Here is a 23,901-nt window from a genome sequence, read left to right on the forward strand (position 1 = left end):
CTCTATTTGGGGTGCTATAGCTCCCTCACCCAGCATATACCCCAGATACTTCACTTTTGTGTATGCAGCTCGGGATTTCTTTGAGTTCACATGTAACCCGGCCTCCCTGAGGGCAAACAAGATGGTACGTAGGTGTTCTAGGTGTTCTGCCCAGGAGCCGCTAAAGATGACAATATCGTCCAGGTACACAGAGCAAAATGCCCGAACGGTAGCAGGATCCCGTGCATCAGCCTTTGAAAGGTAGCCGGGGCTCCGTGTAGCCCGAATGGAAGGACGTTGAACTCAAACAGTCCCTCGTCCGTAGAGAAGGCAGTTTTGTGTCTGTCTTCCTCACGGAGAGGCACCTGCCAATACCCCTTCGTGAGGTCCAGAGTCGTTATGTACCGGGCCTCCCCTATGCGTTCAATTAATTCATCGACCCTAGGAATAGGGTAGGCGTCAAACTTGGAAATAGCGTTCAACTCCCTAAAGTCCATACAGAACCGGGTGGACCCATCCGGTTTAGGGACCATGACGATCGGGGATGACCAGCTGCTGCGGGACGGTCTGACTACCCCTAGGCGCAGCATCTCTTGCACCTCCTTCCTCACGGCTTCCCGTCTAGCCGCGGGCATCCGATAGGGTCGTAGTTTTACCTGTTTACCTGGCTCCGTTTCTATTCTGTGCTCGATCAGCCCGGTACACCCAGGTCGGTCAGAGAACAGATCGGAAAATGGTCTTAGGGTGACCTCTAGTTCCTGCTTCTTTTCGGTCTCCAGCTCCTGGTTTATGGGCAGGTCCTTTAGGGGGGAATTCTCGGTCGCCGTCGGTATGCTGAACTGAGCACTGCGGGGAGGGGACCCAAGCCATTTTTTCAGCATATTGATATGAAAGCATTGCTTTCTGGCCGGGGAGATCATCAACCGGTAGGTGGTTTTTCCGATGGTTTCCACCACCTTGTACGGCCCCTTCCATTCTTTTAGGAACTTCTGCGTCGAAGTAGGCAGGAGTACCAAGGCCCAATCCCCTACGTTCAGTGTTCTCAATTTCTTGCCTCTATCATAGGTTCTTTTCTGCCGGTCCTGACTGCGTTCTAAGTTGGAGTACGCAAGATCCCTCAACTTTCCCAACTTGCTCCGTAGGAGCTGGGTGTATTCCAAGAGCGACCTTGACTCCTCTTGTTCTTCCCTTTCCCAGGCCTCCCGGGTTATCTCCAGAAGGGACCTCGGTTGCCTTCCATACAGCAACTCAAACGCCGAAAAGCCAGTTGAGCTCTTTACTTGGGCCCGCAATACATACAGTGCTAAAGGAAGGAGTCTGTCCCAGTATTGTTTTTCTAATGACAGTATCTTCCTAAGGGTGGTCTTGAGGGACCGGTTGTACCGTTCCACAAGCCCGTCTGTCTGGGGGTGGTAAGCCGATGTGCGGATCTGCTGGACATTCAGGGACTTCGTTACCTCTTTCATGAGTCTGGACACAAATGGTGTCCCCTGGTCGGTGACTATCTCTTTAGGGAATCCCACCCGCGAAAACAACTCAAGAAATTTCTCCGCTATGTTCTTTGTAGTGGGGGATTTCAGTGGGAAGGCTTCCAGGAAGCGGGTGGCGTAGTCCACTATAACCAGGGCATTGGTGTTCCCTCTGGAAGAGCGGGGTAACGCTCCTATGAGGTCCATACCTACCCTCTCGAACGGCTGTCCGATGATGGGCATGGGCTGTAAAGGCACGGCTGGGGGTCTCTGTGTATTCCTCCGTTGACATATCTCACACGATGTACAATAGGTGCTAGCCTCCTGGTATAACCCTGGCCAAAAGAACCACTTTGTGATGTTCTGGATTGTTTTCTCTGCCCCAATGTGCCCTGCTGTCAGATGCGCATGTGCATAATACAACACCTGTTCGCGGAAATCCTTCGGTACGAGGAGCTGCTTGGGATCCCCCTCCTTACCTTCCCGGTACAGTAACCCGTCCTCCATCATGAATCTGGGATATGGGATGTTGGCTACCCCTTTGTTGGCATGTGCAGACTCCCAGGCATTCAGGAGAGTGGAGTCGTTTGCCTGTGCAAACCTGAAATTGCGGTCTAGCGTCCAGGGATCTGTGGTGATGAGGGTGTCACGGGTGTTTCCTTTTGACATCTGGGGGTGGGACCTGAACATAGCTAAGAAATCAGGATTGTCGACCCCCAGGATCAAGTCCTCTGGGAGCGTCTCTACCGCTCCGACCCTTACTTTACAGGGGGGTCTACCTCCCGGTTGTATCACCACCTCCGCTAGGGTATAGGGTTTGACATCCCCATGAACACACCTGATGAACACCTGGGACCCATCTAAGAGCTGCTGGGGTTGGATAAAGGACTTTAGCATGACAGACTGGCGACACCCCGAATCCAGTAAAGCCCTCACCCACTTTTTGTTAACCATGACCCTTACGTAGAATGAGGGACCCATTTCGGCGGAGTACATCACCGCTCTGGGGGCATAGCCGACTTCCATGGGTTCTTCACTAGGTTTCTTCCTGGGGCACATTCGGGCTATGTGGCCCCATTCGCCACAGTCAAAACATTGGCGTCCTCTTATCACCGGAAAGTCGAGTCTGGGAGGTTTCGGTCTTGGTGCTTCCAAGGGGGTTCGAGGTTTCTTTCCCGGTTTGGAGGTTACCAGTGTCTTCGTCTTCTCTCCCTCCCAGGGGTATGCCTTGGGTTGTGCCCTGGCATACGTGGAGGCCATTTCGATCGCTTGCTGTGAGGTCAATCCGGCATGTTGCTTTAACCACCTCTGTGTCCCATAGGGCAATGCTTCCATGAACTGCTCTAAATATATGCAGTCCATAATCTCCTCTTTGGTTTTTTCCTCGGGTCTGATCCACTTGTCTGCGGCGGTCTTTAGTCGGTAAAACAGGGTTTTCGGGTTTTCACCAGTTGCACCTTTTTCCTTTCGGAATCGGACACGGTAGGCTTCTGTGTCCATGCCTAACTGGTCCAATATGATAGTCTTGATATCCCGATAGGGGGTCGCCCCGGTAGCGTTAGCCACTTGGTAGGCTGCCTGTGCTTCTCCGGAGAGGAGTGGGGCTAGGAAGAACGGCCATTTATCTTCTGCCCAACCGCATGCTCGAGCCGCCCTTTCAAAATTTGTCAGGAAGGCGTCGGGGTCGTCTCCAGGATGGTATTTTTGAAGGGACACCCCGGATGGATGTGGGACAGGAGCTCGTCTTTCGGTCGTAGGCCCACTGGTTGGTTCTTTCAGTGCTTTATGTAGTCCCTCTATCTGCGCGGACATTGCCGATTGGAACGTCTCGCGATCCGCCTGGGCCGACGTCATCTGGCGTTCTACCGCCCATTCCAACTTCTCTTGGCCCTTAATCAAATGTTGGATTAGCTGGTCCATCTCTATTATCGGGATGGAGGGTTCTGATCCCACTTCTGACACCAGTTGTGGCGGTTCAGAAGGAGGGACACTGACAACTGGGTGAGGTAAACAAGGTTTTATTTTTATGAATGTCTTTTTCTTTCGCTGGGACCTCCTCTCTCTGGCTAGGGTGGCTGGATCCAACGTTGCAGCTAGGTCACGGGCTCTACGGGGACTTCCTCTTCCGTCTTCCTCCTCCGAGTCTCTGTCTCGGGCCGGGTTCCACCGCCACATAGAAGACAAGAAAGAGATAGGCTCTCAGGGTTACTGGTTCAGTCTCAGGCGTTCCCTTGGGGTACCAGGGTTTAGTGAGGACACCGGTGAGAGAGTGCTAGTCCTATATACAGTGCAAGGGGTAGTGAGGGGCTTCGTGAGGGAGGACAATCACGGGGCTTTACAAAAGGGGGGTTGGAAGTGGGTCGTTACAAATGCACACTATTTACACGGCGGCTCCCCGCCTTCCCCACCAGCCTGCTACCCGGTCACGCACCTGTGAGAGCCACACTCCTCCTCCTCCTCTGGGAGTGTGGCTGGGCGCAGCGTGGTATCGCGGGCCTCCTGGCGCCGCTCCTCCGGGATACTCCGCGTCTTCTTCCTCCGTCCTTGCTTCGCGTTCGTCCTCTCCGTTCTGGGCGTTCTCTCCACTCGTCTCCGTCCTCGCGGTGTCGGGGCACCCCGGTCCGTCTACTTCCGGGTATTTGTTTTCTCCGCCTCGCCACACGTCATGAGAGGGCGTGACCACCTGTCCCCTGCCGCATTCGCCGACAGTCACAAGTACGTCAAAGGGGGGCGTGTCTTCCCGCTCTTCCTCGGCGAGGTTAAAAGCACAGTCCTTCTGCTGGGTCCACCATTCGTCCGGCTCCGGTCCCCATGCAGTCTGTGGTAGAGAAGGGGCGTGTTGAACGTTAGGATTCCACCAGTCCACCGGGAAACCCTCCGCCCTGCTACACTGAGTTATTTGATCTTCAATTTATAATACATATTTTCATAAAATATTTTTCCAAGTGTTTATTAGATTTTTTTTATTTAATAATGACTGTAATACAATGCTGAGATAGCTTAGATAACATAGGTGCTCCCCATCCCAAAATGCTAGAACTGGTTGCAGCTTATGAAATGGCCATGGAGAGAAGTAGAAGGTCAAACAGACAAGAGCAGAGCTGAGGCAGTAGACTTGTAAGTACAATAAACCCCTTTTGGAAAATCCATTAATTTGTCTGGTTCCACCGATTTTGTTATGTAGATAGATGGCATTTTTTAAAAGACTTTTGGTTATGGCTCTGACCGAAAGTGGGGAACAATCTATATTTGACTTCTCAAGTCGCTGATGTCCAAGAAGAAATCTCTGAAGATTTTGGGACATTTGAAATACAAAAACTGAAATTGTAAAACGTTTACATCAACTTCTAAAACTTGGAAGTTTTGAATATCCTAATCCCTGGAGGAACAGGACAACCCCTCTGACAAATATGCAACCTTTTCAGGATTGTGGCTTTTTTCCCCAGAGGAAATAAAGGTAAAGCGTGGCCTTACTGAGAAGGTCACCAAGCCGGCGGAGCGATACCCAGCACCAGCTTTTAGGTTTTCCCCACTGACCGGTTCTGACCTTCAGGACTGTTGATAAATCATAAGCGAAATTCTGAAAGGAAGAGAGATAGCCCCAAAGTCTGATGGATGACAATGCAACCTCAGCGACTGTGATTTCAAGGATTGCCCCTCCATGGAGCTTTTTGCAGTGTGGTTCTAAGCATAAGTAGGACAGAAGAAACAGCACATATGATCCTGTTGAGTCCCCTCAGGCACATTATAACGCCCAGAGCAAAGATTAAATAGGAGGCAAAACTCTTGATGGGGATGAACTGCTACATATTGCTTCTTCATTGCAACCACAAGGGTTCCTAGACCGGTACAAATGGAAAAACATTCACTTTTTAGTTTCCCATTATTTCATATGGATGTTTCTAGTATGTTTTTATGCATTCCAAACTCAGCTTCTAAACATCTGAAAAAAGGAATTATTAATCTGTATTTTTTAGTTCTTTTTAACTAAATTATTTTTTCAATGTTAAAATGTATTTGTTAAGTCTATTGCTGTCTTTGGTAGCATTGTTCACACACAACATGTATATTCACTGGAGAAGGCCCTGTTGTTTTTGGTCAGGGTCCAAAGTTTGAGCTCTAGATTCTCTACAGAAACAAACGCACCAACCAAGACAGAGCGGTAACCACTTATGCAGATTCCAACTGGCCTATGTAAAAGTAACTTGGGATTGGACGAAACACTAAAGCTGGCTATCAAGCGGAACGTTCTCCAGAGCAATTCATCTATTAGCTTGGGACTACATATAGAAGAAGGGTAATATGGTAATCAAAAGAAGAACTGTTTAGTAACTTCGGCACCTTAAAGCACCTGCTGCAAAACAGCATCTAACACTTGAGGGAGAATTGCTTCGTATTGGGAAAACAAAGAGATTAGTCTCTAAAAGATTTATATCTGTGCAGGATGAATTAGAGACTCGTCTGATAAATTAAGTAGAGAAAGCTTTATTAAACAAACAACAAATAAATTGTAACAGAAGTAAAAACACAAAGATACTTAACAGAAACTGCATCATGCTGATTTGGTCAAATCACACAAAAATAAATAACCTGAACTTTTACACAAAAATACTCAGCCGAAGAGATTGAAAAATAAGTAGAAGGAATATCTCTGAAAATTAGGTACCTACAGCCAGATGTACAAAGCATTTTTCCGGTTGCAACTAAAAAAATGCTTTTTAAATGTACAAAATGCGATTCAGTAACTTGTTACCGAATCACATTTCACATTTGCAATTTGGTATTTGGAAGAGGTGTCCCTTTCAAATACCGAGTCAGTATGGTAGGTATTACTGGTTTGAGACTGAATTCCAGTCTCAAAACAGTAATACTTTACCTCCAGTTTAAAACTGGTGGTAACCCTTTCGCAAAGGGGAAGAGGTCCGTTGGGGACTCTTTCCCCTTTGTGAATGTACCACTGCCTACTCTTAAATAATGAAACTGCAAATTTCATTTTTTCTTTTTAAATGATTTCTATTTTCCTTTATGGAAAATGGGATGCATTTTAAAAAAACAAGATGCATTTCATAAAAATGATTGCTTTATCAAAAAGCAAGAAGAGACATGGTGGTCTGCTGACCTCAACAGGCCACCATCTCTGTGATGGCTGCCATTCCTAATGGGTTGCAAATCGCACACTACCTTATTAATATGCATGAGGTAGGTCTATTGGTGACCCAGTAGAAATGGCTAATCAAACTCAAAATAGTTTCATACAGTAGAAATACTGATTTCCTAATTGTCATTCAGAGAGAATCGCAATTAGGAAAACGGTAACCCTAATGTTAGTACATCTACCCCCAAATTCTTTGCTCAGATATGAGGAAGGCACACTAAACTCATCTTGGCTTAATAGGTAGCAGAAAAATGTATGACATTTGCCATTTACAAAACGCCTGACCCAATATGTTTGTGAAGCTATTCAAAATATATACAGTACCCATGATGTGGTTTTGCAAGCAAATTTGGAACATGTGATATAATCCAATAGTTCTCAATCCAAACACAAAAAATATACATAAGCATTTTGCAATTCATTTTCCCCAACAAATTACCAAAAAACAATCAATCTACTCTAGATAGGATTGCAGACATTTGGTAGGCTTTTCCTAATATAAGGAGAGTTTTAATGTCGAAGATCTCGAGAAGACATTTAATCAGTTTAATGGGAATTTCAGTAAAATAGTTACTGAGAATTATGCATTCACAAAAATTCAGATTATACAACTATATGTCTCCCACAAAAGCAAAAATAAGATGAACCAGCTGTCTTCATCCTCTAGCTCACAGGTTGCACTATGCAATGTTGCCAACTTTCTCTGCCCATTATTACATAACAATGGAGATACTGCAAAACAAATACTAAAATAAAAATATTGAGGGAATTGCAATAGCAACAAGGGAGCATAAACATGCACTGTACACATGTCATATTATCGTGATAATGAAAGAAAACTAAGAGGCCTTGATTGAGATAGTAGAAAATCTGAACCTGTAAAGGGATGCCAGGCCTTAAAATCTACTTCACCTGGTCTAAGATACTTTACGCGACTGGGACATCAGCATAATTGGAGTTCAGAAAAAGAAGTATAATTGTGAATAGAAAATCAGTGTGAGAAGGATGAGGATGGCAACATGGATACAACTTGTGGAACACTGTAAGAAGACAATATCATGGGACAATTTAGTTATATCACACAAATGGATCCTGACCTCATCAACAAGATAATGGCTCTTTGCTGATCGCCTTTTTCTTGTTACTGTTAAATCTCCAAATTTGTTTGCTCCCCATGCCATTCCAGTTTAAACCCAGTCATGGACACTCCCTTGCCTTCCGCGGGAGCCCTAGTTGTAGCGCTCTGTTTTTAAAACCATTTTTTTTTTTCTGTTTTATTTGTGTTGCCTTTTACCAACTCCTACCTCCTTCTGCTCGCAAGCACTTTGCCTGCCCAGTCCTCTCCGCGCAGCCGAGGTGGTCGCTGCAGCGGGTCGAGGCTCTGCTGGTCGCCGTCTTCGGCGTCCCGCCCATACAAGCCACGCCCACTTACAACTGGCCACGCCCCCTCCCGGGCATTAAGTAGGAGCTGATCGCTAGCTCGTCCCTGGACACTCCCTTGCCTTCCGCGGGAGCCCTAGTTGTAGCGCTCTGTTTTTAAAACCATTTTTTTTTTCTGTTTTATTTGTGTTGCCTTTTACCAACTCCTACCTCCTTCTGCTCGCAAGCACTTTGCCTGCCCAGTCCTCTCCGCGCAGCCGAGGTGGTCGCTGCAGCGGGTCGAGGCTCTGCTGGTCGCCGTCTTCGGCGTCCCGCCCATACAAGCCACGCCCACTTACAACTGGCCACGCCCCCTCCCGGGCATTAAGTAGGAGCTGATCGCTAGCTCGTCCCTGGACACTCCCTTGCCTTCCGCGGGAGCCCTAGTTGTAGCGCTCTGTTTTAAAACCATTTTTTTTTTCTGTTTTATTTGTGTTGCCTTTTACCAACTCCTACCTCCTTCTGCTCGCAAGCACTTTGCCTGCCCAGTCCTCTCCGCGCAGCCGAGGTGGTCGCTGCAGCGGGTCGAGGCTCTGCTGGTCGCCGTCTTCGGCGTCCCGCCCATACAAGCCACGCCCACTTACAACTGGCCACGCCCTGAATGCCCCATAAATCATGTGCGCTCCTCGTACGCGCAGCGGACGAGCGAAGCGGGCGCACCGAAGGCGCGCCCAAGGCAAGCCCGTCTGCGCCCGTCCGCGACGGGCCGGGACCTGGGGCTATAGACTCTGCCCTTCCACTGATGTACTCTTCTGCCCAACTGTCTTCTCTTTCTGCTTCTGCCCCTCTTTCCCCTTCCACAGTCGAACTCCTATCTTCGCATGGCATCTATGTCCCCCCCCATACTGGTTCAGCTCCATCCACCTCCCCTTCTTTAACTCCTTCTACGCCTCCCCTCACCTGTGCTACCCCTGGCTTCCCTGCTGCTTCTGCTGTTCTTCTTAACACTCGCTCCGCCGTAAAAAACCAAACTGCTCTTTTCAATCTTTTGGATACTGCCTCCCCGGATTTCCTTTTCCTCACTGAGACCTGGTTCTCTTCGGATTCTCTCCCTGACCTTCTGGCCATTCTCCCTGGCACTCACTATGCCCTCCGTGCTGACCGCCCTGACGGAAAAACTGGAGGTGGAGTGGCCATGATAGTCCGCCGTTCTTTACACTTTCAGCTCTTGCCGCATCCTAGCATTTCTGGTGTTGATTTTCTGGTGGCCCGCTCGCTTAACCTCCTGTCTCCCCTCACGGTAATCCTCCTGTACCGCCCCCCTCAAAACATGCCATCATTTGTGTCCACCCTGCAGGATCTCCTGGCCACTTTGGCTGTAAATAACTCCTCGCTACTCCTGCTCGGGGATTTCAATTTTTGGCCGAGTGACCCGAGGGAGGATTCTTCCTCTAAAGACTTTTCTGCCACCCTTCGTTGTCTTAACTTTCTTCCTCACGTCTCCGTTCCCACCCACACCCATGGTCACACCCTGGACCAGATCTGGTCTTTACGTTGCTGTCCCTCGGTCAATTCGATCTCTCCTTGCGTCTGGTCAGATCATTTTCTGATCTCTTTTTCTATCTACCTAGGCCATCCCGAGAAAGCCCCCCTGCCAAAAAACATCTGGGCTCGGAGTTGGAATAAGACTGACCTTAATGATCTTTCTTCCTCTCTGTCTTTATCGGCTCCTACCCTGATCGACCTCTCTGTGGAGAATCAGGCGGCTGCCATTAACACCTGGCTTTCCTCGGCTTGTGACCAGGCTGCTCCATTAAAAAAGATCAGATCAGCCCGCCTTCACGATGCTCACAAGTGGTTTACCAATGACCTCAGATCCCTGAAACTAGAGCTCAGGCGCTCTGAGCGTCGCTGGCGTCGTAACTACTGCCACACCCTCCGCCTCAATTACAAGGCTCTTCTAAACAACTACAAATTGGCCATCTTAGCGGCCAAATCCAAATATTGTTCGGAGCGCGTAGCCCTCTCGGCCAATAAATCTCGCGAGATTTTTTCTCTGGTGCGTCGTCTTGCCACCTCCGATCGTGCTAGCCTTTCCCCTGCTCCCTCTCAATCTTTCTGCCTTTCTCTTAATGATTATTTTATCAATAAAATAATCACCATCAAGGCTAACATTCCGATCGTGCTCCAACCTAACTTGCCTGATCACTCCCTCTCTTCTTCCTCTGTCTTGGATCATTTCAAGCCCATTCCACCTGAGCTCTTCCGTAACCTTCTTGTCAAGGTCAAGTCCGGCTCTCCGGCGGATTGTGCACCCGCTCGGATCCTTAGAACCCTATTCACCAGCTGTCCTACCCCTCCTCTAACTCTTCTCAATTCTTGCCTAGCTCTGGGCTCTGTCCCCTCTTTCTTTAAAACTGCCATTGTGCTTCCGATCCTGAAGAAAGCTGGCCTGGACCCCTCCCTTCCATCTAATTTCAGGCCGATCTCCCTTCTTCCCTATCTTGGGAAGATTCTTGAGAGCTACGTGACATCTTGTCTCTCCAATTACATCGAGGAGAATAACATCCTGGCCTCTCACCAGGCCGGCTTTCGACCCGGCCACTCTACTGAGAGTGTGGTCCTCGCGGTCCTGGATGAACTGAAAGGGAAGGCGGACAGTAATCTCCCCCAGGCCTTAGTCCTCTTGGATCTGTCCGCTGCGTTTGATACGGTCGACCATGCCATTCTTCTCGACCGTGTCAGCGCAGCGGGCATCCAGGGCACCGCCCTCTCCTGGATCGCGTCCTTTCTTCAGGGCAGATCACAGGCAGTTCACCTCTCTGATTTCTCTGCACCCCCCCTCCCGGTCACTTGTGGGGTACCCCAAGGCTCTTCTCTTTCCCCTCTTCTTTTCAATCTCTATATCCGCCCCCTTATTTCCTCTCTTCTTGAGCTGGGGGTCTCGGTGTATAACTACGCAGACGACCTCCAGCTCGTCTTTGACCTATCTTCTCCTACTCACTCTCTCCCCAAGCTCAGCTCTACTCTTGTCTTCATCTCCCAATGGATGAGCTTCAATCATTTGAAGCTCAATCCTGACAAGACAGAGCTTGTTCTCACCGGTGGTCCTTCTAACCCCTGGTCCTCTGTTCACTGGCCCCTCTCCTTTGGTCCTCCCCCCTCCCCAGTCTCTTCTGTCCGGACCTTGGGCATCAAGATCAGTAATGATCTTTCTATGCATGCGCACATCAGTTCCGTTGTCTCCTCCTGTTTTCTTTCCCTCCGTCTCATTCGAAAAATTTCCCGGTTTTTTTCTGTTGATGCCCTCAAAGCCATCATTTCTGCCCTTATTACATCCCGCCTGGATTATGGAAACGGCCTGTACGTAGGCATTCCGGCCTACGAAACTCGCCGGCTCCAGGCCATCCAGAACCAGGCGGCCCGTCTTGTTTTTCGTCTCCCTAAGTTCTCCCACATCACTCCTGCCCTTAAATCTCTTCACTGGCTCCCCGTTCATTTCAGATCCCAATTTAAACTTGCTTGTTTGGCTTTTCGGGCGCATGCCCGCTCCGCTCCTCTCTATCAATTCCTTAATCTCTTCTCACGCTCCTTGTCGTTCTCTTCGTTCGTCCTCTCTCTCTCTTCTTCACGTTCCCCGCTTCCGCAAATCCCGCACCGGAGGCACCCGCTTCTCGGTGCGGGCTCCCCAGATCTGGAATACTCTCCCTCTCTCTATTCGTTCCATTCCTATTTTCTCACACTTCCGTAAAGCTCTCAAAACTCTCCTTTTTCTTCAGGCTTTCCCTAGCTAATTCCCCTGGACCCCTGGCAGTTAGGGTTGTGTTCCTCAGCGCCAGGAAGCCGCTTGGCCGCAGTGCGCTTTAGAAATTTCTTTTTCATTTCATTTCATTTCATTTCAAATCAATCTTGGCCCTGCTCCCCATGCAAACAGTTCAGCCCTAACTGCCAGGCCAGGTCCTTGCTGGACCGTAAACAAGCATACTGGGAGCAGTTTCAGGGTATCACCCCTCATTAGCCAGGCTAGCTTGAATCCAATGCCATAGTGAGCACGGGAACCACGTTTGAAAATACCCTTCGCCACTTAGAGCGAACATAGCAAACACACCAAGATTACGGACTGAGCGCTGAAACTTTTCACCCTCTCATTATTCAGCATTCTGTCGATCTATTCTCTGTTTTCCCTTTTTGTATCCCACGATTCACCCTCACCTGCCCTTCCTTCCATACTGGTTTATTGTAAAGGAGCTCTTTGTTACCTAACCTTGTTTCATTTAAAGCACACTGACGCTTGCAGAGGTACAAGCCACACTAAGGGGTCTATTAGGATGGCCGGCGGACTCCAGTCCGCCTGCCACCCTAGCGGTGCTGTGATCGGCCACCAGTGGTGCGGCAGTCCTGCACTGCCAATTAGGATGCCACGTGGCATCCCGGATATATTTTATTTGTTTATTTAGAAGTTTTCTATAGCGCTAGCAAGACCCGAAGGTAACAGAGCGCTTTACAGTTAGAGACTGACAAGTGAACAACATGACATATAAAAAGTAATAGCAGTCAACGAGTGACAATATAGAAGGAGTAGGTAACAGGATTCAGTGACGCCACATAGTTCTGGGGATGCTTGCTCATCCGAATTAACCGCAGCCAAGGGAACGGAAAAGGAACAAGGATTTGAGTTGGTTCTTGAATTCCACATAGGACGGTGTGGTTCTGATGTGCGGGGGGATGGAGTTCCATATTTTGGGGGCGTTTCCTGTGAAAGAGCAGACCGCAGTTTTCTTCTTTCTGGTTTTAGGTAGGATGAGCAGCAGGGAGTTAGAGCTTCTCAGATTTCTGACTTGACCTGCTTTTTTGAGCTTGTTTGCCAGGTATTCCGGTTTGCCGGTGTGGAGAGCTTTGTGGGTTAGGCAAGCCGTTCTGAAGGTGCTACGCATTTCAACTGGGAGCCACTTGAGTTCTTTGAGTGCCGGGGAGATGTGGTCAGATTTTTTGAAGCCGGTGATCATTCTTGCTGCCGCATGTAGTGTTGTTTTTAGTGATGCCAGGTGTGCTTTAGGGATGCCTGTTAGGATTGAGTTCCCATAATCCAATCTTGATAGTACTAGAGATTGCGTGGCTAATTTGAGGTCCTTGTTGGGAATGTAGGGTTTGATTTTGTTGAAAAGTCTGAGGTTAAAGAATTTATTTTTCGCCGAGTTCTTTATGTGATTTGCCAGGATAAGTTTGGGGTCTAGGGTGAAGCCGAGAGATTTTACGGAGTCAGCTAGCGTGAGATTCCCTTTAAGCGCATCGATTGACTTTAGCCACTTGGTGATTTGAGGGTTGTCTTCTTTGTTCGAGATTAGGAGTGTCTCGGTCTTGTCGGTATTGAGTTTCAAGTGGTTATTTGTCAGCCATTCTTGGACATCATTAAGGACGTCATTTAGTCTGTGGATGTCATTAAGAGAGGAGGTTTCCAGATAAATCTGCGTGTCATCCGCGTAGAGGTGGAAGCGGATGTTGGCTTTCCTGAGTAGCTTGGCCAGCGGTTCCATATAGATGTTAAAGAGCTGCGGAGACAGTACTGAGCCTTGGGGGACACCCTTGTTGACTAGCTGGGTTTCGGAGGTGAAGTTCTTGATTTTTATTATTTGCGTGCGGTTGTGTAGAAAGGAGGAAAACCACTTGAGAACTACCTCACAGAGGCCAGCTCTTTCTTGAAGAGCCCTGATGAGGAGCTTATGATCCACCGTGTCGAAAGCTGCAGAGAGATCGAGGAGAATGAGGAGGCAGCATTTGTCTGCGTCGAGAGATCCATGAATATCATCAATGATGTTAAGCATCGCGGTTTCTGTGCTGCGGTCTTGTCTGAAGCCAGATTGGAGGGGGTCCAGGAGATTAGAGTTGTCCAAATGTTGTGTCAATTGTAGGAGTACGGAGGGTTCAAGTGTTTTAGAGAGCAAAGGGAGGTTAGATATCGGTCTGAAATTGTTCAAGTCAGTTGAGTCAAGACCGGGTTTTTTCAGCAGAGGGGTGACTTGCCCCATTTTTAGACAATCGGGGACCGTTCCGCTTTTTAAGGAGCTGTTTATCTTTTTGCCCCAGATTGGTGCTAAGGTCAGCTTCATTTTTTTAATTAGTAAGGGAGGGATTGGGTCCGAGATGTGGGCTGATGGTTTGGAGGTCGAGATCAGCGAGATTATCTCTGTTTCCAGGACGGGGCGAAAGCTGAGCCAGCGGGAGAGAGAGGGGCCGGAGGGGAGGGCCTGTGAGATAGTCGGGCTGCTCTTCTTGAGGTGTGAGTTGTTGATGTCAAGAGATAGTTCGATTTTTAGGACCTTATCTTTAAAGAAGTTGGCGAAGTTATTGCATAGATCTTTGGACGCCTGTGGGGGTGTGGACAAAGGCTTGGATGTTTGATGTCTAATTATGTTGTAGAGCTCCTTCGGTCTGTTTTTGGCTTTAACCAGTGCCTCGCGGAAGAAGCTAGATTTCTTGTTTTTGATATGATTGTTGTACTTCCTGCGGGCTGATTTTAGTTGGAGGCGAAGAATGGTGGTTGGGTTGTTTCTCCACTTTCTTTCCTTGGCTCTAAGGTTTCTTCTTTCTGCATTGAGGTCCGCGTTGAACCAGGTTCTGGAAGGAGTGGCTCGGCTTCTTTTGAGCTTCAGAGGCGCTAGTTTGTCGAGAATGGAGACTAGATCAGAATTATAGTGGTCGGTGAGATCATTGGTCGAGAGGTGTGAGTTAATGCCCGGAAGAAGTGAACTTAACTGATCTTCCAGGATATCTAGGGGTACTTGGGAGAGGTTTCTCGACCATTTAGGGGGGTCTTGCGTGGGTTTGAGAGAGATGATAGGGTGGTTGATATGAAATAAGATCATATGGTGATCTGACCAGTCAACGGGAAGTATGTGGTTGACCGTGATTGAATTCTTATGTGCAATGATGGCATCCAATGTGGCTCCTTTCTAGTGAGTCTCTTCGGTACAGTGTTGGGTAAGGTTGTTATCATCAAGGAGGCTGGATAGCGATCTGATTAGAGGATTATGAGTCTCGTTCCATCGGAGATTCAGATCACCAAGAATTAAGTTTTTGGAATCGCCGAGTGCGTCTTATGCTATCAGGTCGGAGAGTTGTTCTCCAAACTCATTGTTTCTGCCCGGGGGGTGATAGAGTAGGTGACACAGTAGAGAATCATTGTCTTTGGTCTTGATGACGGCGGATAGACATTCAAATGAATCGTACTCGAAGGAGGAGGTTTCAGTGATGCTCCAGCTGTCCTTGTGGATGATGGCGACCCCACCTCCTCGTGGCTCAATCCTGTCTTTGGAAATGAGGGAGAAGCCAGGTGGAACCAGCATGTCTAGGCAGGGAGGAGATGTCTTATTTAACCAGGTCTCCGTGAGGAACGCAACGTCAATGTCGTGAGTGGGGATAGCTTCTGCTAAGTCCGTTGCGTGTAGAGAAGCCGATCTGCAGTTGATTAGGAGGCAGTTGGTAAATTTCTCCTGATTGCTGGCAGTTCTGTCTTTAGTCTCTCTAGGTATGTCGGTGAGGACTGGGAATATCTGTGGTTTGAAGTTGGGTAGGTCTTTCCGGTGACCTGTGATTACTTGGATTTTAGATTTAGGTGAATCTGCGTTGGGAGAGTCGTATGTAGCGGATAGTATGGCTGCTTCACTGTCTGACATAGGTGCTTCTGATCTAAGCGGCCTGGAGGTCGGGTGTTTTGTGCCCAATAGGGTGGTAGATGGAATAGAGATCATGGGCCTGGGGTGGGGGGCTCCGGTTGTTTCGGATTTTTGAGGATCGGAACCCTGGGCCCTGTGAGGGGGATTGATAGGCTGGGAACTAGGGAATTCTGTGGGCCCCTGGGTGAGGTTAGCGTTGGTGGAGAGGGGGGTCCAGGGAGGGGATTTTGGGGGTTTACAGGCTGTACCAAGGTTGGAGAGGATTTTCATTAAGCCTTGGGTGATAGTGTCAACCTGGTTTTCAAGGGCCGCGAGCCGCTTTGCTATGGAATCAAGGGCGGGGTAGTGGGCATCAGGGGTGGTGCCAAGCGTGTTAAGGTTCAAGAGGATGGGATAGGGATCGGGGTAGAGGACGGGGGAGGGGTAGGGAGAGGGACAGGGGGAGATTTGGACATGGGGGGTCTGAGTGCTGGGATGAGACTCGTGGGGAGGGGGCTCATTGGTCGGGGGCTGCCGGTTGGCGGGGACGTGATTGCTGTAGGGGGCGGTGGGAGGCCGTGGCGGGGGGAAGTGTGGTGGTTGGGAGGAGGGGTTGGGGGTGAGATTGGAGTTTCTTGTTGAGGGTGGTTGGCCGTGCGCGGGGGTTGTGAAGTGGCGGGGAGGGGGGGGAGCATGTCGGGCAGTGGTGGGATTGTGGAAGAGAGTATCGAGGTCTGCTCTGTTAGCTATGGAAGTGGTCGGTGAGTGGGTCGGGCGTGGTGAGGTAGGGTTGGGAGGGCTGACCTAAGTGCGGGAAATAAGGAGTCGAAAGCTTCCAGGTTCTCATTGTTAGCTTGGATGAGGACTGTGCCATTGGTGTAGATGGTCACGGTTGTATGGCCTCTGCCAACTGATCTGAATGGAAGTATCGTGGTTAATTTGCAGCTATGGGGAGTGGAAGTTGTTTTGGTGATAAACAGTCGCGTTCTGATCGTGGAGACGCAGTATTCCGGTCTCTCGGTGTGGAATATCAGGTCCATCTTCATCGGTCCATTGGAGGCTGAGTGGTAGATGTCTATGATTAGGGTTTCTTTATGTTTGCCGATGAGTTTCTGCTTGAAAGTGCGTCTTAGTTTTGTTGGGAGGAGGGGGAGGGAATGATGGTGAAGGAGTTCCATCTGTGAGGTTTCAGGTGGGTGAGTGGGACTCCTGGAGGAGGGGGCGGCAGGTCCCAGGCCATCGTGGTGGTAGTGAAGGGGAGGAGCCTGATTTAGCTGCGGTATAGAGCTTGGGTGGCACGGGAGGACTGGCGTGGGGCTGTCAGGGCTTCACTTCGGCGTGACTCAACTGAACATGTGATTTGGAATCCTGTGGGGCAGAGTATCTGGAGTTCACTGGCCGTGGGGTCACTTGGCTAGGCTTGAGGTGCTTAATTTCACAGGGGGAGGCTGGTCCTGGGCGGCAGAGTCCGGAGAGTCCTGTGTGACGATGTAACTGGTGAGCTCGGGCCGGGGAGTCCTTGAGGTTCGTCCTTTCCAGGTAGGCGCCGGGGTGGCAAACCAAGCGGTTCCAGTAGGACAGTCCAGGCAACCGAGGTGAGGCTCCGGTCAGGGGGGAGACCTCATGCTCCACCGATATTGAGGTCAGGCTCGTAGGAGATGGATACTGAAGGTCCTGTAGCCCAGGTGGATTCCGCCTGGGTATTTGCATACATCCAGTCTCTGCATAATAGAAGACCACTCATATGCTAGCACCGTGGGAATGGTGTTTGGGAGAGGCTCCATTCAGGAAGAGTCCTCATAGGCCGCCATTTTGAGGTCAGGCGTGTAGGTGGGGGGGTCGAAGCAGGGCAAGCAGATCAGGTGCCTCTGCCTAGATGGAGGAGAGGGCATCCCCTCTCCCCACGATGTGCATTTTCGCAACAGTCGGTACCTCGGGAAGGGTGGCAGGTGGCTCCGGAGGGGCTCCGGTCAGGAGGAGTCCTCGCGGGCCGCCATTTTAGAGTCAGGCGCGTCGGTTGTCGAGACAGGACAAGCGGCCCAGTTGTCACCGTTTAAATGGGGGAAAAGAACATCCCATCGCCCCCCTGCATAGCGTCCCCGCAACAGTCAGTACCTTGAAGGGTTGCAAACGGCACCGGCGAGGCTCTGGTCAGGCGGCGTCCTCGCGGGCCGCCATATTGGAGTCAGGCACTGGTTCAGAGGCGACGGGAATCAAGCAGCTCTGGTGGAAAAAGTCTTATCTCCTTCAGTGGTAGTCAGGCCTGTATCAGTCGTGAATTCGTAAGGAGGACATTGAGGACGGATCCGGTAGGCTGCAGTCGGAAGGCTACAATCGGGTGAGTGTCCTGGGGTCGCAGGAAGGCAGGGGAGCGCCGATCACCAGCGGGTGTGATCAGGCAGCCGGTCTCTGCTTTCCGGTAGCGAGTCAGGCTGCACTTCCCGGTTTGGAAGTCCGGTCGGGATCCTGGTGCTGGGCAGTGCAACGGGGGCTCTGCTTAGGTAGTTATCAGCTGAGCCGGGAGCTCAGGTTTCGGAGCTCTCTCCCCTGTGGCCATCTTGACTGTTGACTGTTGAGCTAGTGGTACTGTAAGCAGCACCAGCCACAATGCAATATAAGCATGTTGTGCATTGGCATGCAGAACGTGACAGGCACCGTGCGGTGCCGGCAACCTTGTGCATGCCAATGTTGGGGGGTACCATGGGTACCCCCCCAAGTGCTGCCCCTCACCCCCTTGGGGGCCCGCAAAAGGCCCCCAAAGAAAACTCTGCATACCTTTTCATGGCGGAGTCTCCGCCATGGAAAGGCATTGAAAATGCCACATCATAATATGGATGGTGGTGCCTACAAGGCACCGCCATCATGTTATGGGACTTTTCTGCCCAGTAGGCAATCGGAACGATTGCCTACTGGCGGAAAAGCAGAGTACGGTCTTTCCGTCTGCCGCGGTACCCCCCGCATGCAAATGTGGCGGGGGTAAAAGGCCATCTGGCGGGGTGATTTGGCCGGTGGGTCGCCACTGCTGGTAGGGCGGTGGCGATCCGCCCGCCATCGTAATAGACCCCTAAGTGTTACAGATGGTTTATAATTCACAATGTGTAGTCCACAAAATCTACCAGCTTCCTTCGATATTTCTTTTACTTCCGTGTCCTTTGTGAAAGCATGTTCTTAGGCAGTAAAACAATCTTTAAAGGAAACAGAAAAACACATACATTCACAGCGACAAGATGTGTACTTACTTTGACTCGTAGCGTATGCCCTCAGTGCTGTGCAACACACCAAGTTGTGCACGCAACCTTTCAATCCCATTCCTGAAAGAAGGAATAAATACCAAAAGATTAAAATGACAGATATCGACCAGGAAAAGGAAGCAGTTTACAGAAATTCATAAATTCTTTTCCTACGTTCCAAGACTATGTTGGTGTTCCTTTCCCCTTCTACTGTGAAAGTAGGCCACAGCTTAATCACGATTGCCTATCTCTCTATTGCTAGAGAACTTTTTTCTTCCTGATCAGAGCGACCACGTCATAATTAGAGTGTAAAGAAAGGAAGAAAGGCATGAAATCAGATCACTGGATAAGACACAATTATGACCATGGGCCACGGCTGCTTCAGGTGGCTTAGTATGATCTGAGGCATACACAGCACACTAGTGAGATTGGAACATTTTGATATTGTGTAATACTATTCCAAGTGCAGAGGGGTAGACACATGAAACAGGTAAAGAGCACGTGAAGGGCACCACCATGCTTTTCTAGTGTTTGGCTTAGGTTACGACACGTCATCAATGGTGAGGAATGACTTTCGGTTGGTCACCCACTAAAATAGGCCCTACTATATGGAGATGCTCGCATTTCAACTCCTACACTGAGCGTTCTTTTCTTTATGGTACCACAGGAAATGACTTTCTGCTCACTTAATCAATGCAAGAATAGAAGCATGCGTTTATATTTTGAATGCCAGCGGGAACTGGGCCAAAACGTAAACAGAATGCAAAAGAAATGGCAATTAAAACATATTGGATAATTTGAATAAGGACAAACAATGGCCCATCCTAAGGCATCCAATGTAGTACCACTCTCCACCATACCTTGATTAAATCCAAAATCTTACCAGGCAATCATAATCCCATTGTCGGTGCAGAGTCGGGGAGGAGGGCAGCACAGAGTAAGGCCTGTTGCCTCGGATAAAATCTGCAAGACCTTTCGGATATATTGATTACTTGCAACTCCTCCTGACACAACCTGGAAGGCAGTCCAATGTACAGCCAATAAACCGATTGTTTAATCGACTTGTTAAGAGGTCAGCTAAATGTGTTAACAATTCATAGGATAACACGGCATACTAAGTGCAGTAAGCTAATGATCCAACTTTCTAACAATGCTTGCAGCTTTCCCTCCTCCACTATCCAGTGCAGTGTCCTAGCGCACAGAGCACAGTGGTGGTGGCTAGCATTGTCTCAGCTATTCATTGGATCCCCTAAAACATTAAGGAAATATGAAAAACAACGGTAGTATTGTGAAACTGGTGCTGAGTGGTGTCATATATCACCTCCAAACATATAACACAGAAATAACACATTTGAGACTTCATAGTGGCTCGCATAAAGCTATAGCTAGGGTCGAAGTTAGTCAAATAACTGAAATTGATTTCTGTAGGTCAAATTAAGGTTTTTAGAAAACATGTTTCAAAAGATATTAAAATATTTAATTGATAGAGAATGATTGGGGTGGACTTTCTATGACTCATTCCTCAATCTCATGCCTGGCCTATGCGCCTTTCCCGAACATGGAATTAGTCAAGTGTTAGCAAATCTAACGCAATGCCTGAGAATGGGAACTATGCATGCACTTCCTTCCGTCATCTGTCATCCCTCTGTTGGTAAGATATGTGACCAGCGTGCACGTCAGAGGTGTGAATGCTTCCAGGGAGCTGGGACTCTCTTCCTTCTGAAGGCAATAACATGAATACCACTTAGCAGGGTAACTGGACAGTGCCTACAGTGCTCCTAAGGTGCAGGACCTTGAAAGTAGGAGGTGCTCCATGAAAATACATTATATAAGTATTCTTATTACTCCTTAAAAGACAATGCCCTTACACATCTGTTATATATTTTACTTTGGGCCGGTTTCCAAACAACCACCAGCGAAATACCAAAGCAAAATGGCTTCCAGAAAATCCTCACCCATGCCAGGTTCCCAGCAATGCGGCAGCTGTCCAGATAATGGAGTGCACGGTCTGTGGTTAGTTTCTGTGGTTAGTTCCTCTAGAAAAGTGATCACCTTACCAAGCTCTCCATTACAGCTATTCCCCTTCCTTAAAGTCACTTCTTAGAAAAATCAGTGCTGCAGTTGTACTTTGCAGTTATTTCGTCCGCTATGCAAGGGCAACTGCCTGCCCTTCACCGATTACCGCAAGTTCCATTTCTGTGTTCGGGACTATCTGAAATGAAAGTTCTTCAAACACAGTCCTATAAAGTCTTATCCTCGAAGTTTCTGATGCAAGACAGTGTTCGATTCGCATTATAGTTTACGAATCGCCTATTACGCAGGCATTCAAACAGAACTCTTTTCCCTGTTGTCTTTACTCTTACAACAGCGAAAGTCACTTCATACAGTTATAAATTATGCTATATAACTGAGTCATTTGCATATTGTGCTTCTCCTAAACTACCACAGGATTTATAGTTTCATAGCGTAACCAAATAAACAGATCATTATCCGTCCAGATATGTATCAATTTAATCCCACAGTTCCTGTCTGGATTCTAAATAGCTGCTGGTTATCCATATTTTCTTGGACAGGCTGTTTCATGGTGTGCAATTTTGTACCTGTACAGAGAAGGAAATTCCAATCTGTAAATCGGGCTGATTGGCTGAGGTGCCGTTCTAGAGCTGATGTTACTCCTTTGGTGTAAAGAATTGAATCTGAATCAGAGAAAAATGTGTCGAGTGCTGTGGATTGCCTAATGGGCAATGCGGAACACTTTTAAAGAATACCCCTTTAACACAAGGTAAACACAACACAGCCTTTCAGGGGATAAGTAGACATAATATCGAACTTTTATCACGATATTCATAAATATTGAGTTTAATATATCGAAAGTGTTAAATAGCCATGTTATGTATATCGATGTTAAAAATATTGAGTTTAAGTATTGTTAAAAATATCGAAGTTTGTAGTATGGACTGTTAAAATATGTTAAAATATTGTTATTGCAGTACATTGTAATGTATATACAGTTTGTTTGTATTATAATAATAGTAAGTTAATGTTATAAAACAATAAATTATATAATATTTTTTAGGAGCGGGATGTTGGGTTTTCAAGGGGAGAAGGTTGGGGTGTGTTTTTAAATAATTGATTATAATTTAATAGAAATTCAAAATTTACATTTATAATTTAGAATATATATATTTTTTTATCGAACTTTATTCGTGAATGTACAATCATCACAGTTAAGTGTACTCATTATGGCAAATTTACAGTACAACACGTTTTTCATTTTTCTCCCCAACTTCCCATACATATCGTAGCATCTCCGTCTAGTACATAACTTCCCAGTTGTGCATACAGTAGGGAGTGATTCTGTTTACTGCAGGGTTTATGTATGCCCACCCACACGCTCCCCAACTATCCCTCCCCCTCCCTGCCAACTATGGTGCTCCATTTCTCCTAGCCGGTCTAGTTTTTACTCCCCCGCTTTATCCATTCCCCTCCAGAAATATTGAGCCGCGATTCTATCAGCCCCCCTGGTGCAATCCGTGGGTCCGTTGTAATCCACCCACTTCCCTCATGGCCTCAATGCATTCAGGTGTCCTGGGACGGCGGCTGGTCCTTGTACGCCATTTCCAATAGCATGATCTCCCAGTCCATCGCTAGCGGGGCTTTCCTCCTACCACCTTCTTTCTCCTTCCTGAGGGCTGCCCCTTCTATTCTGCCCCACTTCATAACATCCGTTCGCCATGTTTCTATCCTAGGAGCCCTCGTGGACTTCCACTGCATAGTGAATTTCCTAATTGCTAAGAGGAGGCCCAAGTCCACAAATCTCAGTTTTGGTTTTAAAGGCTTAGGGCGAGGCCGAGCGCCTGCCAGACAATAAAACGCACCCACCTTCACTTGTATCTGGGTCACCTCTCGTAGCGTCTGGCACACCTCGTTCCAGTACCCGCTCAGCCGCGGGCACGACCAAAGCATGTGGAGAAAACCAGCTTCGTCCGCCCTACATCGTGGGCACTGGTGGGAGGCAGTAGGGAACATCTTATGGATTCTGACCGGGGTGAGGTATGCCCTGTGGAGTATCATGGCCTGTATGTACTTAAATCTCGCATTTCGAGAAACTCTCTTAGGGTGTTTCAAGGCCATCCGCCAGGTTGCATCGGTGAGCTCCTCTCCCGTATCCTGTGCCCAGGACTCTCTCAGTTCGTCTAGGGTGAGTGCGGCGTGAGTTCTAATCCTCGTGTACAACCACCTAACCAAGTGTCCGCCAGCCCCCATGTAGTGTATCAAGTGCACCAGTTCTTGTTGTTGTGGGTGAGTGCGCTGCGGCGACCAGGTCGTTCTAATGTAGTGAGAGACAGTGGCATGTAGCATGTAATGTCTATCCGAGGTCCCTGTCACGTGTTCGAAGGTGGGGTAGTCTAACAGTAGGTCGTCTCCGAAAAAACTGCCCACGCTTTCAATTCCGCTCGCCGTCCAGTCTCTGATAATTTAGAATATATAATTTCGAATTTACAATAATATTTTTTAGGAGCGGGTTGTTGGGTTTATAGGGGATAAGGGTGGGGAGTGTTTTTAAAAAACGTATTTTTACATTTTAGAAATTTGAAATTTACATTTATAATTTAGAAAATATTTTTTCAAATGTGAATATTTTTTTTAGGAGCGGGCTGTTGGATTTATAGGGGATAAGGAAGGGGAGTGTTTAAAAATAATTTATTTAAAAATGTAAGTAATTTGAAAAGGTGAATAATAATTTAGAAAATATTTTTTCGAAATTATAAAAATATTGCAATTATTTATATTAAATATTGTACTCATTTATTATAGATATTGTCAAATAATTAAAATGTAATATATTGTGTAGTTAGTTATATTACATTAATGTTAATAGAAAAATAAAAATAAATATGTTCAATGTCTGGGAGTTCTTTTTATTTTACTGTAATAACTGTGGGTATAGTAAAATAATAAAGTACACTGCTAAGCATCTACCATTAATTAATACTAACTAGAGAGCGAATAGCAAATTAATTAAGTTTATTGTCCAGCACCTACCCTTAATTAAT

General features: G+C 47.9%; 1 protein-coding gene across 6 annotated transcripts in view; it reads right to left on the bottom strand.

Annotated features, from left to right (window-relative positions):
- OSGEPL1 (O-sialoglycoprotein endopeptidase like 1) overlaps window positions 1-23,901 on the bottom strand; it is a 429,995-nt gene that overhangs the window by 90,077 nt on the left and 316,017 nt on the right. For 4 of the 6 annotated variants that reach the window (XR_013609031.1, XM_078683695.1, XM_078683696.1 and 1 more), the window contains 2 exons: window positions 19,728-19,858; window positions 18,854-18,925 (listed from right to left, as the gene is read on the bottom strand). Coding sequence is in view for 3 of the 6 variants with exons in the window: in XM_078683695.1 (XP_078539821.1) it covers window positions 18,854-18,925; window positions 19,728-19,858 (203 nt within the window). In the remaining 3 variants the exon portion in view is untranslated. The remainder of the gene's footprint in view (window positions 1-18,853; window positions 18,926-19,727; window positions 19,859-23,901) is intronic. The other 2 variants (XR_013609033.1, XR_013609032.1) reach the window with 1 other exon arrangement.

This window comes from Lissotriton helveticus, chromosome 3_1, assembly GCF_964261635.1.
Source record: "Lissotriton helveticus chromosome 3_1, aLisHel1.1, whole genome shotgun sequence".
Taxonomy (NCBI): domain Eukaryota; kingdom Metazoa; phylum Chordata; class Amphibia; order Caudata; family Salamandridae; genus Lissotriton; species Lissotriton helveticus.